The sequence below is a fragment of the Pogona vitticeps genome, chromosome 5, assembly GCF_051106095.1.
Source record: "Pogona vitticeps strain Pit_001003342236 chromosome 5, PviZW2.1, whole genome shotgun sequence".
Taxonomy (NCBI): Eukaryota; Metazoa; Chordata; class Lepidosauria; order Squamata; family Agamidae; genus Pogona; species Pogona vitticeps.
This window is the reverse complement of record NC_135787.1, coordinates 8,099,170-8,123,260: the sequence shown is the minus strand read 5'-3', so window position 1 is coordinate 8,123,260 and position 24,091 is coordinate 8,099,170. Positions and strand designations below refer to the sequence as shown.

Below are 24,091 nucleotides of genomic sequence, written 5' to 3'. Positions count from 1 at the left end.
CAAACGTTCCATTGGATAAGAATCACCGGGTGCCCGTTTAATGCTTAGAAACGGGCAGCCTGCATTTCCAGCATAAACAGCTCTCTTGATGAGGAGAAGCATTGGTACCCCTCTGCATATAAGGAAGAAGGATACCACTGTGAATATCTATTAGTGTCTCAAATGTTCATTAGCATCCTTACAATTCATAGTCTATATATATATTTTAAGGGACGTATGGGGAACCTGTTGCCTTCTAGGTGTTACAGGCTCCAACTCCCAGACGTCCTAGCCATCCTAATCAATGGTAAGGGATTATAGGAGTTGTAGTCTAACAGCATTGGAAGGGCCAGACATTCCTTATCCTTGCTTTACGGCATTTTTGCACATGAAGTAAAGAAGTTTTTGCAACAAAACAACCAGTCTTTGTGATGCAGGATACAGCCTTTGGGTTAAGTTGCAGATCAAAACAGATTAACTATTTGATTTGAGGTTCTGACTGTTCTTGCTAGGGTTAAAAGAATCAAAGTAAGTATTTAGTATGCTTATTTATGAGTTAGGAAGAGAATGAATTAGGAAAAGACGGAGCTTTGGTGCCACACGAGAGAGAAAAAAAGTTGGGATCATTTGGAACTCCAAAACCTTGGGAGAAATTTGGATGGAAATATCTCTCTAAGTTGAATGCAGGGAAAGGAAGGGGGCATGTTAGCAAGACAAGCAGTGGCATGTTAAAAACTACTCCAAATAAAATTAGGGTGTCTTGAGAGCAATAGATAAAACGAAATCTCTAAATGTCATAAAATACGACTACAAATCCTCTATTGCCACATTTGGCACCTGGAATGCATCCTTCTTCCCTCTGTCTTCCTTTCTTTTCTCCTGCTCACTCCTTCTTTCTTCCCCGCCTTTTATCTTTTGGTCTTCTGCTGGTTCCAGCTGTACACTCATTCAGCTTCCTAGTCTGACTCGTGGATTTTGCAGGTAAATGAGCAATGTTCCCACGCTTTGGCTGTGCCCCCCAAAACAGGCAGCTCCGAGCATCCTGAAGCAAATGACAGAGCCATCGGAACCAAAGGGCCATTCTGGTTTTAAAAAATTCCCCCTCTGTATAGCTGCAGCTTTAATCAGAAATCAAATCCAATTGCAGGGAACGTCCGCCTTCCTCAATGTCAAGCACTAGTTGGTAAGTAATCAACGTTCTGATCTCTAAATGGATTGGCAAGATGCTGGGCAGAAGAAGCCTCCCACACAGTCCTCCTCGGGTGACTTGGCTTCTTTAATTACAGCGCCCATTACAGTAACCCGAAGCTAAGCCAATTTCACGACACTCCACCTTTATAAATAACAATCGCCTTAGGGTGGATTTGACCTCCAGACTCCTCAAGAATCCAAGGTAAGTGAAAGGTCTGGCCACGATGCAAATGACAGGCAGCTTTGCTCTGTGACAGCTGCACACCGCAGTAAAGTATTTCACAAAGGCAACCGTGTGGTGTTCAAAGGAATCAGAGCTGTGTTAAGCCTCTAACAACAACGACAGAGAAAGGGCAGGTTGCATTTCAGGTGGCAGAACCACACAAAGCTATTCCACCAAGGCAAACATAGAATGGCTGAAATCCAGGAGTAATTTGCAAACAAAGTAAGCCCATTGAATCAATGGAACTTATGGAGGTGTTTGCTCACTACATCTCTACTGCAGTGGTGCCTCGCTAGACAGTTACCCCACATGACAGTTTTTTCGCTAGACATTGACTTTTTGCAACTGCTATAGCGATTCGCAAAACAGTGATTCCTATGGGGGAATTTCGCTGGACAATGTTTGGTCCCTGCTTCGGAAACCGATTTTTGCTAGACGACAATTTTGACAGCTCCCTCCACGCTCACAAAACAGGTGTTTTCGGGACCTAAGCTTCACAAGAGAGCGATTTAAACAGCTGATCGGCGGTTCGCAAAGCAGCTTTCCTATGGCTGATCTTCACTAGACAATGACGATTCTTCCCCATTGGAATGCATTAAACAGGTTTCAATGCATTCCAATGGGGAAATGCTTTTCACTAGACAATGATTTCGCTAAACAGCGATTTCAGTGGAACGGATTATCATTGTCTAGTGAGGCACCACAGTAATTCTATGGGCTCACTCTAGCTGCAATATTTTAATTTCAGCCAACGTCTCTGAGCTTGGAAATAACGCATTACAAGGTAACATGTCACCCGGATCCAATACTGTATTTTTGCTGCTAAGCACTGCCAAACAGCCTTGCCTTTCTGATTAAAGCAATAGGAGACGGGTACATTACTCTTCCCCACAACAAGAACATGCTTCCAGATTTACATGCTGCAGGACAAAATTTGACCAGAGCCAATGAAAGAAAATATGATCCAACACCCCCAATCTGATGAGGGCTGCAGGGACTTCCTGTCCCCCACCGAAACTATATTTTCCTTTCTTCTTTCTTAAACCCAAACCCACATTGCTAACAGTTCCCCCAAAGACTTAATAGTGAAAGGAAAAGAAACCCTAGAAACATTGATCAGCTGAAGTTCCCAGTTACCGGAAAGCAAACATCATGGAACTTCACGAGATGAACGTGTGCGGGATTGCACCCTAACTCTAAATGCTGCAAGGTTCCTCCCATGCCCAAAGAATATAAAGGAATGTGTCCTATGTTGGCCAATTCAAGGAAATGTGGACACAAGTGGTACCTTCGCTGTGGAAGTCGGGAACGGCGTCCGTTGGACTTTGTGCAACTGCAGACCTCCGATAGACCATATGGGGCCTCCCTCTTTCTTCATCCATTTGTTTGCCTTTCTCCAGCGGTTCAATGAAGAATTCATCTTCACCCGCTTTGATCATTCCAGCCTAGGAGAAAAGGAAGAACACAAAAGCATATGAGGAACCCCTCGTTCCAAACCTAGCATAATAATGAATTCACCCAGCGCTGGAAGCATTCGAGAGAAAGTTGGACAACACTCTTGTCAGTTCTGCTTCGATTTGGATTCCTGTATTGAGCAAGGGGGAAGAGCTGGATTCAATGGCCTTAGAGATGAAAACAACATGGTGGTGGTGGTCTAACAGTGGCTCTCCGCATCCCAAAAGGGGCACAAGGGAACTTCCCCCCCAAAAAACAATTGAGGGTATAACGGGCTCAGAGTTGCTAGGAGCCATACTCTGGGATCTGAGGTGTCACCCTTTGTCCATCCCTGTCTTAAGGTCATCGTCCAATATCATCTTCATGGGTAGGGCTTAGCATCCATTCCTCCCCCTTTCTATTACCAGGCCCAGCTATTACGAAGAGAGAGAGAGAGAGAAAGAAGTGTTTTCAGTGCTGGTGCCATAGCAGAGAAGGCTCTACTTCTTGCAGATGATTTCCTGGCCTCCTTCAGAGCAGCCACCCATGGGAGCATTGCTTGGGAAGACCTGGTGGTGCAGGTAGTTGACCTGGGTTGGCAGAAGGCACTCTGTCAGGTAGATATTTCAACCAGTGTGGAATGCCAAGATAAGAGTTGATGTGAGGCGCTTAACAACTGGAGCCACAGACTCACTCCATTAACATGCCAGGATGCTGATGGCCTCACCAGATTAGTCATGCTCCCTGGACTCATGGATGTGGGGGGAAATGAAGCCAAGATTTGAAATGGACTGACTTGAACTGCAATACAGTGGTGCCTCGCTTTACGACTGCCCAGCATTACGACGAATCCGCTTTTCACTTCCCACACGGTAACTTGCTTCTACATTTTTTTTCCAGAACATGGACATATTTTGTGTGCATTTCCCCCCCCCCCCAATATATGCATTTTTGCTCTTCATATCTGTACGTTTTTTAAAAAGGCACTCATTTCTAATCATGCCCAATTTTGAATCATATGCATGGTTTGGGGGGAGGGGGGCTTTTTCTTTCCCTCCCAATATGCACTGCATGCCTCACAAATCTATTCGTTTCTGGTGCAAAAAAAAAGTCTGCCATTCCATTCGTGGTCTTGAGCAACGGGAAACGGATATTTCCATACAGAAATGCACATCCAGCAAATTCTCTTTCTTTCTTTCTCTCTTTCAACCCTTGTAACCACTTGGATGAAGAGAAAGCCCTGTGGTGGGACGGATCAAGGCTGGAGGCAACAGACTCCATCGATTATTAAGCTGAAACAGGAGAAGGCTCTGATTGACTTCCCAGGGGGAAAAAAGGCAGTCAGGAAGCAAGCCAAGGCGAAGTCTGCCATACAGAGCAGAGTCAGCGATGGCTTCCCCGGTCAGCAAGAGACTGCATTACTCAATACTGGTAACACCATCCTTGAGTCACGGGCATCCCTTTTGACCTTAAGAAAACCAAACTGGAAAGCAAGAAAGCTAAACACTGAATTGGACGTCTTGGAATTTCATAATCGTAAGACTCTCCTGCACCTGATTCAGTACAGACTGCTGTAACCTGGTGCAGAAGTAATTCAGGCTCCCTGAAAGATGCTTCACGCTTGGTCATAACTGGTCCATGACAGGGATGCTGGCAAGTCCTTGAGTGCATACCCCAAGTCTGAGCCTTCGGATCCGAGTGCCAAATCTGAGTCCTCGCCTTGGGGTCTGCGTGTCCCGAGTCCTAAGCCCCAAATCTATGTCTTGAGTCACTCTCCCCACCCCGGGGAGCACATGCATCGAGACAGCAGGCCTGGAAGGGAAGCCAGCCCTGCCTATGCAGGGGCAGCAGCTTGATTCCCCTTCTTAGAGGCAGGCCTGGCCTCTGCTCCTGTGCCGACCCGACAGTTGGAAGCAGGGTGTGTGAGCGGAGGAGGATGGTGGTGGCAGGAGCAGGGAGGGAGGCCCATCCCTTAGAGCAGTGGTCCCCAACCTTGGGTCTCCAGATGTTCTTCGATATAGCTCCCAGAAGCCTTCATCACCACCTCTGCTGGCCAGGATTTGGGGGAGTTGAAGTCCAAGAACATCTGGAGGCCCAAGGTTGGGGACCACTGCCTTAGAGGGACTCAAAACGCAACTCAAGAAAAAAAATGCACCCGAGTCAAGTTGAGTCTGAGTCTCCTCCAAAACTGCAAGTCAACTCTGAGTCAAGTCGCCGGTGGGACTTAAGTTGGACTCAACAACAAGTTGCAAGTTGTTAAGTCACCATCTCTGGTCCATGAAGGTTGGTACCGTTGACCTTGAGCAGCATCAGCTCTCCAGGGTTCAAAGCAAGAGTTTTTTCCATTCCTGCCCAAACATGCCAAGGACAGGGCGCAGGACCTTCCACATACAAAACAAGCGTTCTCCTACTGAGTTACAAATTCTCCCCAGAAGGGTGTGCCTCTGGACCCAAACAATTTCAACATATTCTGTTGGATTCGAAAGGGGCTCCTAAGTGCCAGGAGCCACAAAAATCCAGAGGTAAAACCTAAGGGCAGGTCATGGCGTCAGATCACGTTATGGGCACTTAGGGGTGTGATGGGTGGAGCTACAGGTTGGAAGTTCGATACCCTATCTTGCCTTCTGGGAGAAGAGCCAGCCCGTGGGGCCTTGAGCCAGCTGCACCATATCAGTGTCCCCCCCACCGCCCGAGGAACAGCATAGTGAACCACTTCTGTATATTTTCTATCTAGAAAACCTTGGAAAAGGGTCTCTATCAGTTGGAATTGACTTCAAAGCACACAATTATTGTTATTAATTTCCCAGGAGATTTAAGAAGGCCATGCATGAATATAAGAACTTCAAAGAAAGAAACAATCCCTCATCAGCAAGTTCCGTTGTATAGGAAGTGTTAAAGTTCTTCTCATTACACTATAATCTGTTAAACTAGTTACCTTTTCCATTTCCCTTCTCCGCTGATCTCACAGATTACCATATCCCATGCAACAGTATATTGTTTCCTAACTGAAATGATAATCAGCCTATCTTTTGAACTTGATACAACAGAGAAATTCTTATACTAACTTTTCAGGGCTTAATGTGTTGATTTTTTTTTTTAATTCCTACTTTTCTCCTTGAAAAGGACCCAAAGCAGCTTACATCAATTAAAAGGCAATAGTTAAAAGCTCAAAACATATTTAAAAGGGCCAAACATATACCACACTAAAATATTTTAAACAAAAACAACTCGAAAAACACATTCAAAGCAGGAAGGCACAACCATCCATTTAAAAAAAAAACCCACTCAGGCAGCCGGTCACTGAGGGAAAGCCTGCATGGAGAGAAAAATCTTGGCCTGCTTGTGGATGTACAGCAAAAATGGGACCAGCTGGGCCTCTTGTGGGAGGGAGTTCCAAAGTCTGGAGGCAGACACACAGAAGGCCCTCTCCCATGTCCTCATCAAATGCATCTGTGAAGATGCCACAGGACTTGGTTGGTTTTTATTTCGACAGAGAAATGAGCAGGGATTATGACGGAAGGTTCTGGATGAGCCAATGTTTTCTGCTCCTACATTCACAAACCTCCTCTCTCTCTCTCTCTCTCTCTCTCTCTCTCTTTCTCTCTCTCTCTCGGTCCAGGTAAATCCCCTATTGCCTCTTTCTTGATTTTGAGCCCAATATCCAATTTCTTTCTCAAAGAAGAAAAGGTAGTGCCTCGAACATGAAATTCACTCGGGCATCAAGTGGGAAACTTAATGATGGGGATAGGGAGACACTGAATGCACGGCCAGACTGACCCAGGGACTGCCTAGGAGAAGCCAGGTTCATAAGCCAGAAGCCACTAAGCTCTACGGTGCCAACCACATCAGGTTCTGTCACATATCTGGGTGTGCGCTGCAAGGCGAGAGAATGGCTCTAGTGATGGGAACCATGTGGTTATGTGGAAAAACTCTTGGGTCTCCTGGTTCCAAATATATCTAACACTGAGGTTTGTACCAGCTTCTGAGATCCTAAGACTAAAAGAGGATCCTCCTGTTATAATCCACATGTTTATTACGCATTTGTATGCGGACAGTCAAATTCCTCAGCGTAAACGAAAATAGAGGTGAAACACTAGCTGCCATAGATAGCTCTAGGGATCAAGTGCCACATTGAAAAGGCTGCCTTTCACCGAACAGGAGACGGCTTCCCACTTGCTAATAAAGGTGGACGGTCAAGAAAGCCGACAATAAAAAAAAAAAGGATTGTTTGAAATGTGGCGCTGGAGAGCTTTTGGGATACCCTGGACTGCGACAAAGACACACAAGAGTGTCCTAGATTGAATCAAGCCTGAACCATCTTTGGAGGCAAAATGTTGTCACTCAAAATGCTGTCCTACTTTAGGCACATCCTGAGAAGGTCAGATTCTCATGGAAGAAGGCAATCATGCTGAAAAAGGTGGAATAAAAGCAAGAAAAGAGGAAGACCAAATACGAGATGGGCTAACTCCCTAAACCACAGGCTTCAGTTTGCAAGAGATGAGCAGGGCAGTTGAGGACCAGGACATTTTGGAGAGCCCTCATTCAAAGGGTCTCCGTGAACTGGGGCTGACTTGATTACACATGACAACAAGAACATTCGTCCTATGCTCCACCCAAGGGCTCCATAGTATACACCCCCATTTCTTTTTCCTATTTTTTTCCCCAGAGGCATCAAGGTCATGTGATCCATTTTGGCTCTGAAGGTCACAGGTTGTCCAAGTAGATCTTGGAAGTTCTCCTCCTCTCTTGAGGAACACCTGCCGGTGTTTTATATACTAGCTGTATCAGCACAGAAAGTTACACCAAGGAAGCTGACTGAGGATCCAGGAACAAGCATGCTGATACATGCTGCCCAAGCACTTCCAATGTCCCCCCCCCCCCCAGCAGACGTACTAGGAAGCTAATGAAGATTCAACTTCAGGGCCCCTGAGCTCAGGAGAAACCCCGAAGTTTCTTTAGTCCACATTTTAAAAAATGGAAAAATTGTGGCAATCTGTCATGGAACAACTCCACTGAAGATGAGAGTGGTTCCTCAGACCTCGTTGCTGGTTGTGAAGGGACCCTCATAACAGTTCCAGCGTCAGGGCCCCAAAAATGTAAGTCCACCACTGTTTACCAAGACTGTGTTATCGTTGTTCAGTCATTTAGTCGTGTCTGACTCTTCGTGACCCCATGGATCAGAGCACGCCAGGCCCTCCTGTCTTCCACTGCCTCCCGGAGTTGGGTCAAATTCATGTTGGTCGCTTCGATGACACTGTCCAACCATCTCGTCCTCTGTCGTCCCCTCCTCCTCTTGCCTTCACACTCTCCCAACATCAGGGGCTTTTCCTTGGAGTCTTCTCTTCTCATGAGATGGCCAAAGTATTGGAGCCTCAGCTTCAGGATCTGTCCTTCCAGTGAGCACTCAGAGTTGATTTCCTTCAAAATGGATAGGTTTGTTCTCCTTACAGCCCATGGGACCCTCAAGAGTCTCCTCCAGCACCACAGTTCAAAAGCATCAATTCTTCGGTGGTCAACTTTCTTTATGGTCCAGCTCTCACTTCCATACGTCACTACAGGAAAAACCATAACTTTGACTATTCGGACTTTTGTCGGCAAGGTGATGTCTCTGCTTTTTAAGATGCTGTCATGGTTTGTCATCGCTTTCCTCCCCAGAAGCAGGCGTCTTTTAATTTCGGGGCTGCTGTCTCCATCTGCAGTGATCATGGAGCCCAAGAAAGTAAAATCTGACACTGCCTCCATATCGTCCCCTTCTATTTCCCAAGAGGTGATGGGACCAGTGGCCATGATCTTAGTTTTTTTGATGTTGAGTTTCAGACCGTTTTTTGCACTCTCCTCTTTCACCCTCATTACAAGGTTCTTTAATTCCTCCTCACCAAGACTGCACAGTGGGACAAATCTTAATGCCCTAACTGCAATGAATGTGGCACTCGCCCCGATGACATGTCGTGGCTACACGGCAGCAAGTGAGGGTTAGGGTTATTCAGCTAAGTCAAGGGATTGGTACCAGCCTGGTCAGTCCCTGTGGAACACTTACAGCAATTTGCAGTTCATCTGCATAGGGAGTGTTTAACTCTTAATTCAATTAAGAGTAAAATATTAGCATTGGCTTTTCAAGCTAAGACTATGGGTCTATGGGATTCCACAAGTGATTTTAGGGTTAGGAAGATGATTGAAAGGTGAAGTAAGGAACAGGTAAGATTGCCTGACAGTAGGTCTCCTGTGACACCTGACATCTTAGTGAGATTTAGCATATTGTAGAACGCTATGCGTAGAGACAATTGTGAGGCTGCAGTGCTCCAGGCCACCACATTGATAGTGTTCTTTGGAGTGTTAAGGATCAGTGAGGTGGCGGCAGCTTCTAAGATTGATACCTCGCCAATGGCTTTTCAGTTGTCAGATGCAGCTGTCTTGAATGGGAGATCCAATTACATATCCGGTGGTCTTAGTCAAATCAGGGTGGAAAGGCTGCACATATTACCTTAGGCCCCTGCTCCATGTCGGAAATTTGCCCGGTAAAGGCAATGGAATCATTCTTGAGATTCAGGGGGCAAATGCAAGGTTACTTGTTTTGCCACAGTGTTGGTTCCCCATTAACAAGGTATCAACTTTGGAAGCTTATTGACCAGGCTTTGACACACGTAGGCTTCCAGGGCTGGTATTTTGGAACACCTTCATTTAGGATTACACATCAACAGCAGCTTCATTGGGATACAGCCAGGATGATATCAAGAAGCTGGGGAGATGATCGTCAACATGACATGCCGCAGATTTAGGTTGGTGCTTGGCTGTTTCTTTATTTTATGGAAGACATTGGCAGGACTAGAAGGTGTTTGAGGATCTAAGTAGCGGGCCACAGTTTTGTTTTTTGGGTACCTAAGTACGCCTCCAGAATGACATGGGGCCATGACCTAGGATTGGGAGAATTTGCCTGGCCTGAATGGAAAATTCGGAGGAACAAGATGTGGTCAGATTTTAAGGAAGCAGCTTTCCCTGGAGCTTCCGGTGTGCCCCCTGATGTCCTGGGTGGCAGCGATCCAGCCAGGCGCTGTGGCAAGGCCATTATCCTTGATGTGTTAAGAGACGTCCAAGATTGGAAGGGCCAGTTTCCTGTGTCTAGGTCGGTGTGGTCCACCATAATCCCATGTTTCGTTTGGAGGGCAAATTGTAATCCACAGGGTTTAAAGCGGGCTAGGAAAAAAGTTAACAAGGAAGTTGGTAGGGCAATGAGCAAGAGCCTTGGTTACATTCTAGTCCATCCGGATATCCGTTTGGATAGGCTGGAATCGTACAGAGGTGATGGGGTGCATTGTCTGAGCAGGGCATTGAAATATTTTTGGGAGACATTCAGAGGGGCCGCCAAGCTGTCAGCCTTCTTTATGATCCAGCTCTCACTTCCATACTGCAACGGTCATACTTCCATAACCAACCATCACACTGCACTTCAAAGCAACCCTGTTTAGCACAATCTAGATCAGTGGTTCCTAATTTTGTTCTGCATCTTCCAGTTACAAATTTATATCTGATATTTTCCCTCTACAGTAGCCACTGTACTGGACAAACATAAAGATTTTTTAATAGGATTCTTACCATGCTGTCTCCTGCTGATCCAAAAGGAAGCTGTATCACTTATCTACCATTGAATTAGCCTTACTGCCACAGGGCTGTCTGGAGCTTACAAATTAAACAAATTAAAGAATCAACTGAGTTAAGCTTCACGGAATTGATGAGCTATTAATTAAGAACGACCAGCTGCCCCTGTGCTCCAACACTATTGGGATGGCAGGAGGGGAATCCATAGTGGATTGTGCTGACTGATTCTGGAAGTCTCAAGCATTGTATTTGGACTACGATATTTAGATAGGTTACAATATTTAGATAGGTTACGATATTTAGATGGAAGTGAGAGCTGGACCATAAAGAAGGCTGACCACCGAAGAATTGATGATTTTGAATTGTGGTGCTGGAGGAGACTCTTGAGAGTCCCCTGGACTGCAAGGAGAACAAACCTATCAATTCTAAAGGAAATCAACCCTGAGTGCTCACTGGAAGGACAGATCCTGAAGCTGAGGGTCCAATACTTTGGCCATCACATGAGAAGACTCCCTGGAAAAGACCCTGATGTTGGGAAAGTGTGAAGGCAGGAGGAGAAGGGGACAACAGAGGATGAGATGGTTGGACAGGGTCATCGAAGTGACCAACATGAATTTGACCCAACTCCAGGAAGCAGTGGAAGACCGGAGGGCCTGGCGTGCTCTGGTCCATGGGGTCATGAAGAGTCTGACACAACTTAATGAGTAAACAACAACAACAACAACAACAACAATATTTAGCTATTTGGATTATGGCATTTAGTCATGTTGTGGCAAGACATTGGGGAGGGGACAACTCTGCAGTGATGTAGCAGAATGAGGGCTCACAGGGTCAAAGCACAGATGATAGAGGAGCACAGACAATAACATAATCTGCCTTCCCCTTCAAGCCTTCCTGTGCCTTCTGTGATGGGCTCACAATAGCTGAAGAACAATGGGTTTTTATGTGATAAGTATATGGTTGCAAGCAATCCCTGTCATGATACACAGTCTTGGAGAAAATTTGGGTCTTGATTAGGCAATTAGGAGCTATTAGCTTTACAAAAGCCCTGCTTGTCACTTGTTGATCTAGGAGCCTGTGTTTGTCAACTCTTCTTGGTCGGGGAGGACTGGCTAGAGGGAATGTCATGATGAGCACTTGCACTTTTAAATTGACTGATATGCCACTTAGGAGACTATTTTGGATACGGCAACTGTAGCAGCTGAATCTCGGCAGGAGTTATATTTTTAGTCTGCTCTGTCCAAGACAAGCATCTAGCCTAGGGTTGTAAAAGAATTTTCAGTGATTTTGAGATTCTCTCCAATGATCATCTATTGCCCTGCTCCGGAGACTAGCTTAGAAGGACAAAGTATACCTTGCCTAAGAAATGTTGGGTGTGTTTTGTAGAAGCAAACATCACATGAAATCATATATGATAGTTTTCGAAATTTGGATGTCAAAACATGTGCACGGTGCAAACATTTTACACAAGCACAGTATAGCTGGTGGAAAAACTAAATTAGAAAAGGTATACAGTAGGGAAGAAGATGTAAATAAATATGTCTGCAGAGTCCACAAACCAATTTCCATGTGGAAGAAAAACCGAAATTCCATGACCTGGAATGAAGGAATGGGAATAGAGGTGGGATTTGAAGAAGTACAATTAAATTAAGATAGCAAACTCTTCACACCCCTTCCTTAATCTCGGAAGCTCTTACTTTCTACCTCAGGGTAAAGTCTTGGTCCTCAGAATTTTCAGGACACAATCCAGCAACCAAATTAGATGAAGCAGCGGCTTTGCATTTAAAAGGAAATAAAACTTTTTTTCCCCTTCCAAAGACATAATCCTTTGCACAATCAGCTCATCAAGAAAGCCTGTGCTGAGCTCCCGGTGGTTATCATGAAGGAAAAGCAATTTACTGTCTGCAAAGATGAGAAACCTCATGCTCGGATGAACGCACAGACCAACAAAATATCTGACAAGAGCTTTCATTTGAAGAAGAAGTTTACTGTGATGTCTTCATTGATCGTAAGAGCAAATGTCCATCAAACCCACTACGCTGTTACCTTCATCCACCATACAAATGTTTCCTGAAAGCTCACCGGCAGGCTATTGACAATTGCCCTCTCCTGCTGGTGTTCCCGACCAAGATATCTAGCGATGCATTGCCTGCAAGCACTTTTCAAAGACTTAAAAGATAGCCATCCAGAGGAGGGGCAGGATCTGTTCTCAATCATCCCAGAGTGCAGGATGCAAAATAATGGGGTCAAGTTAAAGGAAGCCAGATTTCTTAACTGTTAGAGCAGCACAACAATGGAACCAATGGCAATAGCAAGGGGGTGACGCTGACTTCCTTGGTCATTCACTAAATCGAAGCACTGCTGAAGAGTCTGGTGTTGCATCAGTTTAATAGCAAAGCGTTGGCCAAGAAGACGTTGTCAGGCTGCCAAGAGAAACACGTGAGACCCGGCTGAAAGGAGGTGCATATGTGGTGGTGGTGGTGGGGAGTGCAATCTATGAAGACAGCCCTTCCAGTCTTTAACTTCTTAAAGGACGGACATAAAACGTGCCTTTATAAGGACGACGTGGCCTCGTCTTAAAAAAACACACACATTCAAGCAGCAGGCAGACACAGCTACCTTTCACCCTCTCTGTTAGTTTAAGGTGTGTTCGATTCAATGACTCTGCCCAGCCTGCGTCACGACATACCTGCCGCTCACTTTTTTTAAGCCTGGAGATGAAAAATGTTTGCAGCCACAAGGAACACTGGCCGATTTACAGGAGAGAAAAAAGGGAAGCCAAGAGGAAGTAAGGATGCCCACATAACTTCCCCCCCCCCGCCTGCCCCTCTGGCCAAAGGGAGCTGCAAGTAGGTGATTATGAGTTTCCTGATTCATTTTTCTGGGTGGTGGTGTTGGGGAGGATCTTGTATTTTGGGTCGACTTTCAGTTGTCCCCCTGTAGCATCTGTACGTCTTTCAAGATGGGGAAGAGTTTCCAGGTAGCAAGAAGCGCTATGTTTTGCTCTGCTAAGATCACACATTCGAAATAGTCTTGTCTGCCCCTAAAGAAAAAAAAGGGGGTGGCATTAAGAGGGGAGGGGGGGAAGCAAGGCAGATGATTTGGCAAAACTTAAGAAACTTGCAAAACTCTGTTCGGGGAGCCAAAAATAGGTCTACACTTGCACAGTTACAGCAGCCTGAGACTGCGTCAACCGCCACAGCTGCATCCCGTGAGATCCTGAGATCTGTAGAGTGGTAAAGGAGCCCCATGGCACAGTGGTCAAAGTGCAGGACTGCAGTGAAGACTCTGATCATGACCTGTTCAATCCTCGGCTCAGGTAGCTGGCTCAAGGTTGGCTCAAAATTCTATCCTTCCAAGGTCAGTGAACTGAGCACTCCGTTCATTGAGCGGGGAGGGGGCAATGTGTAGCCTGCATTATTAAATTGCAAACTGCCCAAAAATTGCTTTAAGCACTATGTCAATAGATGTCTCTCCTGTGATTCTGGGATGTGCACTAGTACTGTCTAACAGACAATGCCAAGGACCTCAATAAACTATAAATATCAGGATTCGACAGGATGGTGCCATTACTGTTAACATGTATTAAACTTTTTTTAGTATTTAAATGTATTTATTTCTAAAGAATGAAAAGAGAATCGACCATATTACAAATAGTAAATACAAAGCTATTCCCCACATTTCTCCGAATCACATATATAATGTTAACATGTATTAAACTGATATAATGTGTCTGTTATCTCTAGCTGAATGCATGCACCTCTCGTCTGCTCCTCTAGTGCACATATCTCCCTACCCCACATCAGTCACTGAAACAGGACTAAAGGTTTCAACAAGAGGTTTGCTAAGAGTGAAAAGAAAAGGCAGCCTGCCATGTACTTCTGTTGGAAGTTATTGCAGCTTCTCACGTTGCCTTCTCAGGTCAAGAGGGACTTTTCGAGGCTGAAGTGACTGCCAGTCTGTCCAGCAGTAACCAATACTGTGGGGACTTGACTTGAGAACTTAATCCGTATTAGAAGGCGGTTCTCAAGTAAAAAAGTCTGTAGGTCAAGTCTCCATTGACCTACAGTGCATTGAAAACCGATTAATCCCGTAACAGGCCGTTTTTGTTCCATTTTGGTTTTTTTCTGGTCTGTAAGTCAATTCTCAGGCTGCAAGTCAAACCTAAATTTTGCGGCCAGAGAAGTCTGTAACTCAAAAAGTCTGTAAGTCAAGCCGTCTGTAAGTCAAGGGTCCACTGTAGTTTATTCCCTGTCTCTGATTCAAAGACAGCCCTGCCTCTTTCCTTTTGATCCTCTTTCCCCCCCTCTGTTATTTGCTCTATCATTAGTATTATGTTGGAGGCAGTGAGTTTGTTGAGGCTTGTTGTTGCAAGCAGTCATGTTTGTTCAGTTTGTTGTTTTATTTGTTCAACTGTAAGTTACGAAGCCTTTTACTCTTTCTCTTTTCAATGTCTCTGAATGAGTTGTAGAGCCTATAAGTGCCAGTTAATGAGAAACGGCATGAACTACTCTGAAGAACTTGAAGCTAACTGAAGCTTTTAAATCCTTGCACTTCTGCTGTGCAGCTAGAGGAATTTAACAAAAATTTCAAAATTCTGCAACCATTTTTCCCCCTCAGAGGAATGAACGGTGGGTTGCTTATCCAGGGCAGAAATGCAAATAATCATTGCCAATAAAAGAAGGAAGAAGCAACTCTGAGACGGGTGCTGCAAAGAGATTAAGAACTGACTAACTACTCTTATCTTCATAGCCCTCCTGCATTTTCGTCTGCAGTTAACTTAGGACATGATGCTAAAGTGTGAAAAAATCCACCATCCAGAGTTCATTGAGTTTCTTTCAGACACTCAAATTCATCACCAGAATTCTGCTGGATGTTTTGCACTGTCGCATGCTGCCTCCAGTAGGTGTGGCCAGGAGAGACCTTTCTGAGCTGAGGTGACTGTCAATCACTAGCAGCACTAACCAATAGTTCCTTCCCTGCCTCTTTAGCCACGCCTCTATGCCAAGAGCTTTCCCCCCCCCTCTCTTTTTCCCCCCTGTGGAAAGCAAATCAGTCAGTCCACTGAGGCCTGTTGCTGTAGGCAAGCAGCCCCATTGTGTTAATTTGCTGTTTGATCGGCTCAGAACTGTAAATAAACGGTCATTATTCTTTCTCTTACTAATCTTTCAGAGTGAGTTATTGGGGCTGTGGTGGCGCTGCAGGTTAAACCACAGAAGCAGAGGGTGAAGATGGCACCGGTGTTTTATGTATATGTAATTGTATTTTAGGTTTATGTTGTGTAGATTGGATGTTTGTTTAATAAACTAAAAAAAAACCCACACACACACAAACACATACACACACACAGAGAGAGAGATTTGGCTGCAGTACTGCACTTTAACCACTACACTATCAGGCTCCTCTTTTTAAAAATTGTGTTTTGGTTATTTCTTCTACAAATGTCTCAGAGTGAGTTATTCAGACTAAGTGCCAAGTTAACAAGAAAGGGGTGGACTCTCTGGGGAACTTGTAGCTATTCTCCTCTAGATCTCTGTACTTATACCGTGTAGCAAAAAGGAATCTTACCAGAAATTCAAAACTCTGCAACAAGGTTTGCACCCTTCCAACAGCAATATTTTGTGTCCTCCAATTTTCATCACCCTGGCTCAACGCTCTAGTCACCCCACCTTAGATACTAGATTTCATTTAATGTGCAGAAGATCCTGTCCTATGGCACATATATTCTTTAGGACAGTGGTCCCCAACCTTGGACCTCCAGGTGTTCTTGGACTTCAACTCCCAGAAATCCTGGCCAGCAGAGGTGGTGGTGAAGACTTCTGGGAATTGTAGTCCAAGAACATCTGGAGGCCTAAGGTTGGGGACCACTCCTTTAGGACATCTATAGAGTTTCTCTACCCATATCTCTGATGATTTCACATTTATATTATATATTACACATTATATTTTTACCCCGCCTTGAGTAAAATAGGTAGGGTAACAATATTTTAAATAAATATTACTGAATAATAAATAAATATATTGAGATGGGGAAAGTTACTTTTTTTTGAGTGCAGTTCCAAGAATCTGCCAAGTTGTCTGGGTGGTTCATAGAGTTGTATCCCACCTCCTGCCCCCCCAAATCCCATGATTTTCCAAGATCTAGAGCCCCATTAGGGTCACTATAAAGCAGTTTTGACTTGACCGTACATAAACACACAATGCAAGAGGCTAAAGAAAATTAAGATGTAGAATCATGTGACTGTGCATGCATTGAAGACTAGGAACTTCTAAAACCAGGGAAGAAAATTTAATTCCAGCAGCCAGGCACTAGGTTGTACTTTGGGAAAATAACTGAAAACTTTAAGAATCACTCTTTTTTTCACTGTTATTATTCAATAATGCCCTTAAGCATATGCTTAGATGCTTGCCATAATAGGAAGCACATGCTCAGTGCTCTCTCTGAAAAAGAGTGTGGAGACCACAACGTTGCAGTGCACACATGAACACAATTAAAGCACAGGCTCTGGAAATCAAGGATTTGGTGGATGGGCTTTGCCAAATCTCTGACCCCGGTGCCTTCCCCCAAAGGCGTCACGCTGCAGGGACTCAAAAGTGACACAACAAAAGTCCTGCAAAAAAAAGTCCACATGGGAGAAACATGAGCCAAGGAAGAACTCTGCTTGGATTGGGAGGGAGTTGTTTCGAACCCGCGACTGGAGCGAGCAGGCTGAGGTTTAACCAGAAGCATGGCAAATAAAAATAACGCCACCCTCACTTTTCCCAGCATGCTGGAACAGATTTGGGAGTCAAAACAAGGTTACCTTTCCTCCCTTCCACACTCACATTTCAATTCCTTTTGGGAAAATGGACATCTGAGGGGGGCCTGCTCATGGAGTCGAGCGACTCTGTGGCGGGCATGGGACATAGCATGGCTAGTCCCTATGCTGTGGCGGGTAAAAAAAGGTAAAGGTAAAGGTTCCCCTTGACAATTTTTGTCCAGTCATGTTCGACTCTAGGGGGCGGTGCTCATCCCCGTTTCCAAGCCGTAGAGCCAGCGTTTTGTCCGAAGACCGTTTCCGTGGTCACGTGGCCAGTGCGACTTAGACACGGAACGCTGTTACCTTCCCACCGAGGTGGTCCCTATTTATCTACTTGCATTTGCATGCTTTCGAACTGCTAGGTTGGCGGGAGCTGGGACAAGCAACGGGCGCTCACTCCATCACGTGGATTTGATCTTACGACTGCTGGTCTTCTGACCCTGCAGTACAGGCTTCTGCGGTTTAGCCCACAGCGCCACCACGTCTCACGCTGTGGCGGGTAGTTCAGGGAAAAAAAACAGGTATTTTTGGTGTGTCTCACTGTAATCTCAGGTAAGCCAACAGTGCATCCGACCTACCAGCACTGCGGATCGTGCAATTACAGTGCCTGGGGCAGGAAGATGCGCCGGGCCACTTCCGGACCAACAGCCATCAGCGAAAGATGGCTTGAGGTCTGGGGGTGTTTATTAGCGGCTGGCCAAATTCCTGCTATCTTTAAGACTGCGGGAACCTGGAGCCAGGGACTTGCCCATCTGTTGATCAATGGGTATTTGGATAGCCCTGCCATTTACCTATTTCCACACTACAGCACGTCCCTCCTTTGGCCAAAAGATGGCAAATTTGAATCTGAATTTATATCAGTAATAAAGTGTGGCCCGTATTTAACCCATATCGCTGTCTAGCGTTTTTATTCCGGGGTCGGGAGGGCAAGGGTCCCTTCCAGCTGTGCAGTTCTAAGATTATCGATGTTACTCTTGTGTCCCATCAAGTCAATTCTGACTTGTGGTGAGCTTTGTACTCAGAAGTGGTTTCCCATTTCCTTCTTCTGGGAGCACCCCCTAGGACTGTGCAGCTTGCCCAAGGCTACCCAGGCAGCTCTATGCACGGGGGGGGGGGCACAGGAGAAGAATTGAACTCCCAACCTCTGGGTCTTCAGCTGGATATCTAAACCAGCCAGCTCTATCAACATCAAACGAGCCTCGTGGCGCAGTGGTTAAACCGCTGTACTGCAGCTAAAACTGTGCTCACGACCTGGGGTTCAAATCCCAGGTAGCCGGCTTAAGGTTGACTCAGCCTTCCATCCTTCTGAGGTCGGTAAAATGAGTACCCAGCTTGCTGGGGGGGGTCAATGTGTAGCCTGTATAATTAAATTGTAAACCGCCCGGAGAGTGCTTGTAGCGCTATGGGGCGGTATATAAGTCCAAAAAAAAATGTATTAATGCTTAACTCTTTTTTAAACACTTTGGTGTCTTTCAAATCTGGTGTGACCCCCCCCCCCAGCCTTGGTAAACTAGATCTAGCGCCCTATTAGGGTCACTATAAGGCAGTTTTGACTTGACCGTCCATAAACACACAATACAAGAGGCTAAAGAAAATTAAGATGTAGAATCATGTGAGTATGTGTGCATTGAAAACTAGGAACTTCTAAAATCGGGGAAGAAAATTTAATTCCAGCAGACAGCCCCCCACCTTTTGACTTTCAAAAATTCCCCATCCCTGGGTTAGAAAAACGGCGGCTTCTTACAATCCAAATTCAGCGTCAAGAAATATGGGCTATGCTGGTTAGGGGATTCTGAAAGCGGTAATCAAAAAAAAAAAAGTGTAACTTTTCAAGGCTCTGGGAAATGCTACCATTAAACTCTGAAGAGAAAGAAATGTTCAAACTGGCTTCAAGACACTGTCGTAGGAGTGTCTCGGCACAATGCAACCAGGCAGGAAAATAGCAATATAGCAGATGCAGGTTTTCTTACCAAAGAGACAATAAAAATATATTTTATATTGCTGAAATGAAAAGCTAAGAATAAATGCCAGGCTTTGGAAGAGTTCATGAATCCGCGCAGAGTTTCATGTGTTATTGTTTGCACACAAGGGCATCTAAAAAAAGAAAAGGAAAGGGAAAAAAAAGGAAAGAAAACAAAAGTATTTCTGGCTCTTCCATTCATCTTTCTTTGCAGGAGGGAGTGGAGGAGGGAGGGAGAGAGAGAAAAAAATGAAAGTACCTGCAAAGTGTTAAGATCACACAGCCACTAGTCCAGTTCTTCGCATCACACTTTATCATAATAAAAGAGGATTACATGGCAGGAAAGGAAATAATAGAATTCTTTCTGTGACTTTTATGACTCCAGAGATAGATAGATATGCCTGGTTCCAGACTACAAGATGCGGAATTCTGGAGGAGGGAGGGAGAAACGGAGGAACCTAACAAGCAGAGAAAGAGGCGTAGGCAAGAGTCATGCCTCCATTGGCGTTTAGGGAGCGCTGCATCAGCTTAGCCAGGAGGGGCTCACAGGCTAAACGGACTCTGGGCAAGGATGGCAGGTTGGGACCCAGGGGGCGAAGCCTCATCCTGAAGTGGATGAGAGCACCCCATCGCTGGCTTCTGAACTTGGACTCGTTCCATTGCTACCTCCCATTCTTCCTCTCTCTCTGTTGGCTGACTTTTTTTTGTAGCTGCTGAAATTGCAATTTTACAGTGCTTATTAAGGCTCACCACAATTGCTTTTCTGATTCTCCCCCCCCCCCCGTATTTTCTGAATTTTGTTGTTGTTGTTTCTATTCCTATTACGACCTAAGTGTTTTTGATGTTGTTCTGTTAGCCACTCACAGTAGTGGCTCTGCCACTAGTGGGCAGGATAGAAATGTAAATACAGTGGTGCCTCGCTTGACGTTAATTCGTTCCAGCGAAATCGCTGTAGAGTCATCAAACGAAATTAAAAACCCCCCATTGAAACACATTGAAAACTATTCAGTGTGTTCCAATGGGCTGAATACCTGCTCGTCCAGCAAAGATCCTCCATACAGCAGCCATTTTCGGTGCCTGTAAAGCGAGGAATCCATCCTAGAAAACAGCAGGGGGCCATTTTCTTCAGCCTGCGGCCATTTTGAAACCTGACGATCAGCTGTTTGCTGATCGTCGTAAAGCAAAAATCAGTTCCCGAAGCAGGGAACCGATCATCGCACAGCGAAAAAACCCCATTTAAAACATTGTTTTGCTATCGCAAAAGCAATCGGGCAAAAGCATTAACGTAAAGCGGATTCGTCATAGAGCGGGGTAATCGTCCAGCGGGGCACAACTGTATTATGATGATGCTGATGATGCTGATGAATGGATGGGTGAATGCATACATAAATAAATACTATCACATACCTCTGGACAGATTACCATATTTTTCGCTCCATAAGATGCACTCCCCCTCAAAAAAAGTCAGGGGGAAGTGTGTGTGTCTTATGGAGTGAATACTGTAAAAATGGTGCAATTCCCCAGAGCCCATGCCGCTGTCATACGTGGCTGGGCTCTGTACTCATTAGTAGCGCTGGTACTACAGGGCATCCGTAGCAGCCCTGTAGGACCAGCGCTGCTTACTGGACAGCCGGATCACGTGACCAGCCAGACACCAGGAGAAGCAGAGAGAGAGAGAGAGGAGAGCGCCGCGGAGGAAGGGAGAAGACTCATCCAGGTACCGTTAAGTAACAAATACCATAATACAGAGGAATTCCTGGCTGTATTACTGGCTGGTGACATTAAGGGGCACATATGGGTGGCACTATCAATTAAGGGGCATAATATGGATGATAATATGCGCGTCTTATGGTCAGGTACATCTTATAGAGCAGAAAATACAGTATGTAGATGGAATCTAACCTATGTTCCACACACGGTAGGGAGAATAGCATCGAGACTTGAGCTTATATCCCACCAAGTGTTGTACCTACAAACTGGGTCCATCAACCATGGGCTGGCCCTTCTCTTCCTGTACAAGGAGGTCGCTTTCCCTTCTTGAAGCAGCCTGAGCAATGGTTCGATTCGGCTGCTGGCAATTCTTAACTTCTCTAGCATGTTTTAATACCTGGACATGATGCCGTCAGGAAGACAGAAATTCAAGAACCAGCTGCCACCTTTGGTAACACAAGCAGAAACCCAGAAGGAAAATTACTTGTCCGACTGCCTGGACAATACTGTTTTGCTTGGGTCTTTCTTCTTTCTTTCTTTTGTACGCACGGTATAGATCTCCAAGGACAGAAGGTGTGATTCAACGCTAGTTCCAAGACGCATACCTAAAAAGCATCCAATCACCACCCACTTGTTCCACTTCACTTTTCTGAAATTAATCAGTCCTCCACCCCACCCTCACCTCTTCCCAAGCCACCCCCTTTTTCAGGAAGCCAGGCTTACTATGGCTTCCCTGCCACCCAAGGGAGAGAGGGGAAAAGTGCATTCCACAAAGCGTGCACCAAATGTCAAACAGCCTAAGAACCTCTTAAAATGTTTCGCTCTTTCCCTGGCCTTTCTGTTTGGTGGAGTGGTTTAAACTTTGACACAGAGAGAACTATGTCAGATATGTATCTCAAGCAAGACAGATCTGGACGAAGGAAGACATGCAGCCCTACTCGTGCTAGGGACTAGCCAGGCTCTGGATTTGAACCACAGACTCCAGAATCCTGCAGCCAGCAGTCAAGACGTTTTATCCACAAATAAGTTTTAATCCTCTTTTTAAGCCATCAGTGTTGGCGGCCACTGTGGGGCACTGAATCTTGGAGCAATCTACTTCCCCTTTCTGGGAAAAGGTCACCTTTTCCAAGCATTCCCTGTATTTTCTCATAACAGCCAGCCCCAACCCAAACAGAGGCTAAGAAAGCTCACCTACTTCTACCATATTAGCTTTTGCTGTCTACTTTCCTTTCCTTTCCAAAATCTATTCAACAAGAGGGACTTCAGTTGACCCCCTTTGCTCTAGAAGTTCCTCAACGGCTTGGTCGAACTCCAAGAGATACAAAGCAACAATACGGAGAGGAGCGAATGTAAGCATATAATCAACCATTGGTCAATCATCATAAGCAGTGGCTTGTTGAAATAAGAATTTCCAGGTCAAAGTAATCACTTCCAGATGGACTGGAGCCCTGGCTGCCTCTAACTTCAAGCATTCCTGGAAAAGGAGGGAGAAAAATATGCTGGAAAGGACCAGCAAAAACACGGCTTCCTCGTTCCAAGGCAGACCTTAGAAAAGTCAGCTTTCACATGTTGTCTTTTCCCTGACACAAATACACACCTGGGGGCCCTGAACTAGCCAGAAGGCTATAGCACCCCTAACAAAGGCAGTAGCATCCTCTGAATTGAAGACACCGAATCAGCATTATTTATCTTGCATGACACATCGGCAAATTCTACTCTGCATTCCCAGTGGAGCCCCATTCCAGCTCCACTCTACCTCAGAACATCAGTTTTTCGAAGGCTTCAGATCAGCTCATTATAAAGCTTAAATTGTTCGAACAGAGCATCAATGTGTGGAGCAACTAATTTGCACTCTGGAGATACAAGGGTAGGCAGCTAGCCCAGATGTTTCCCCCTTTGTACCTTTTCCAGTTCTACATGCAGGTTGGTACTCTTAAGCTTCCTTACATCCTGCTTCTTCTTGTTCTTCCAATTTAGTTAAAGAGGGAGACCTGGAAAGCCACTCTAGGGTGTCTATAAATAAATTAAAAGAATATCTCCCCTACCTATACCATACACAAATGGATTCCGTCAGTTAATAGTGCAGTTTCAGTTCACTTTTCTGCCGGTCTTTAGAATGAGTATACACTTCACGTTTTGCTGCTACACTCTGTCAGTACATTTCAAATAATCCTAAACTATGTAAGGAAGAGAGGAAGTGAGCTTCATCACAAAGACGGCACACCAAGCTAAGAGAGACCGCATCAGGTCCTGTGATCAGATCCATCCAGGGGAAGAATCATGGTTCCTTGGCAGAGCACAGACTTTAAATGCAGGAAGTCTCAACTTTACTCCCTGAAACCTTCAAACAGGGCAGGAGAGCATTTGCTCAGTCACTTATGTAGAGTGCACATGATGCGAATAGCATCTGGATTGAGGTTGCTTGAGGACTAGAAGCCGTATACGGGGGAGATGTTGAAGGCCAGTTTCACACTGTTGCTACCCCTGCAGGTATCACAGCGGAGGATGGTATGAAGGATGGTATGAAGCTGAAGAGTAGACTACAACTTCCAGACTCCCCCAGCCAATTTGGTCACTGGGGATTCTGGGAGCTGTAGTCAATAAAATAATTATCTTTGTAAAGTGCTAGTAAAACGTAGCCCCTGAAATAAGCCAAAAGAAGGAAGAGGGACAGATCGGGTGAACACAAAAGTCCCTTGAATTCAGTGGAATCAGTCCTAGGAACGTGTGCATCAAATCACAACTCCCTGCTGTTTTCCGATGGTCTCCAACTAAGCACACAGAAAACGGAGCAGGCCAGGTCCCGACTTATCCAGTCCAGCTCCAAAATTGCTGGATGTTCTGCAAGGCCAAGAGAAGCAAAAATTCCATCCTGCTTGGAAGCACCGAGGCAGGTACGAGAAGATGCCGAGCTTGATGTTTTAAAAAAGGCATCGGTCTTTGCAACACTCATTTTCCTAATCCGCAGCCAGGGCTGGCCTCCAAGTTCGAGGCCGACGGCTGCAATATTTAAAACGGCTTGTTTCTCATAATTGAGGCCTTGTTACTCTTTGGCGGAGAACCACACTCCACGGACAAAATCGTCCTGGCGACTCTCACCCACCGTAGCTTTTCATGTAGGTGTGTGCTGACGGAGCTTTTTAAAAGGCAGAGCGTTATTATTATTATTATTATTATTTTAAAAAAAATTAAAAGGAGCCA

General features: G+C 45.3%; 1 protein-coding gene across 1 annotated transcript in view; it reads right to left on the bottom strand.

Annotated features, from left to right (window-relative positions):
- ADAMTS3 (ADAM metallopeptidase with thrombospondin type 1 motif 3) overlaps nt 1-24,091 on the bottom strand; it is a 135,793-nt gene that overhangs the window by 86,667 nt on the left and 25,035 nt on the right. Inside the window, exon 4 of the mRNA XM_073002096.2 lies at nt 2,682-2,838. Within this exon, the coding sequence (XP_072858197.2) occupies nt 2,682-2,838 (157 nt within the window). The remainder of the gene's footprint in view (nt 1-2,681; nt 2,839-24,091) is intronic.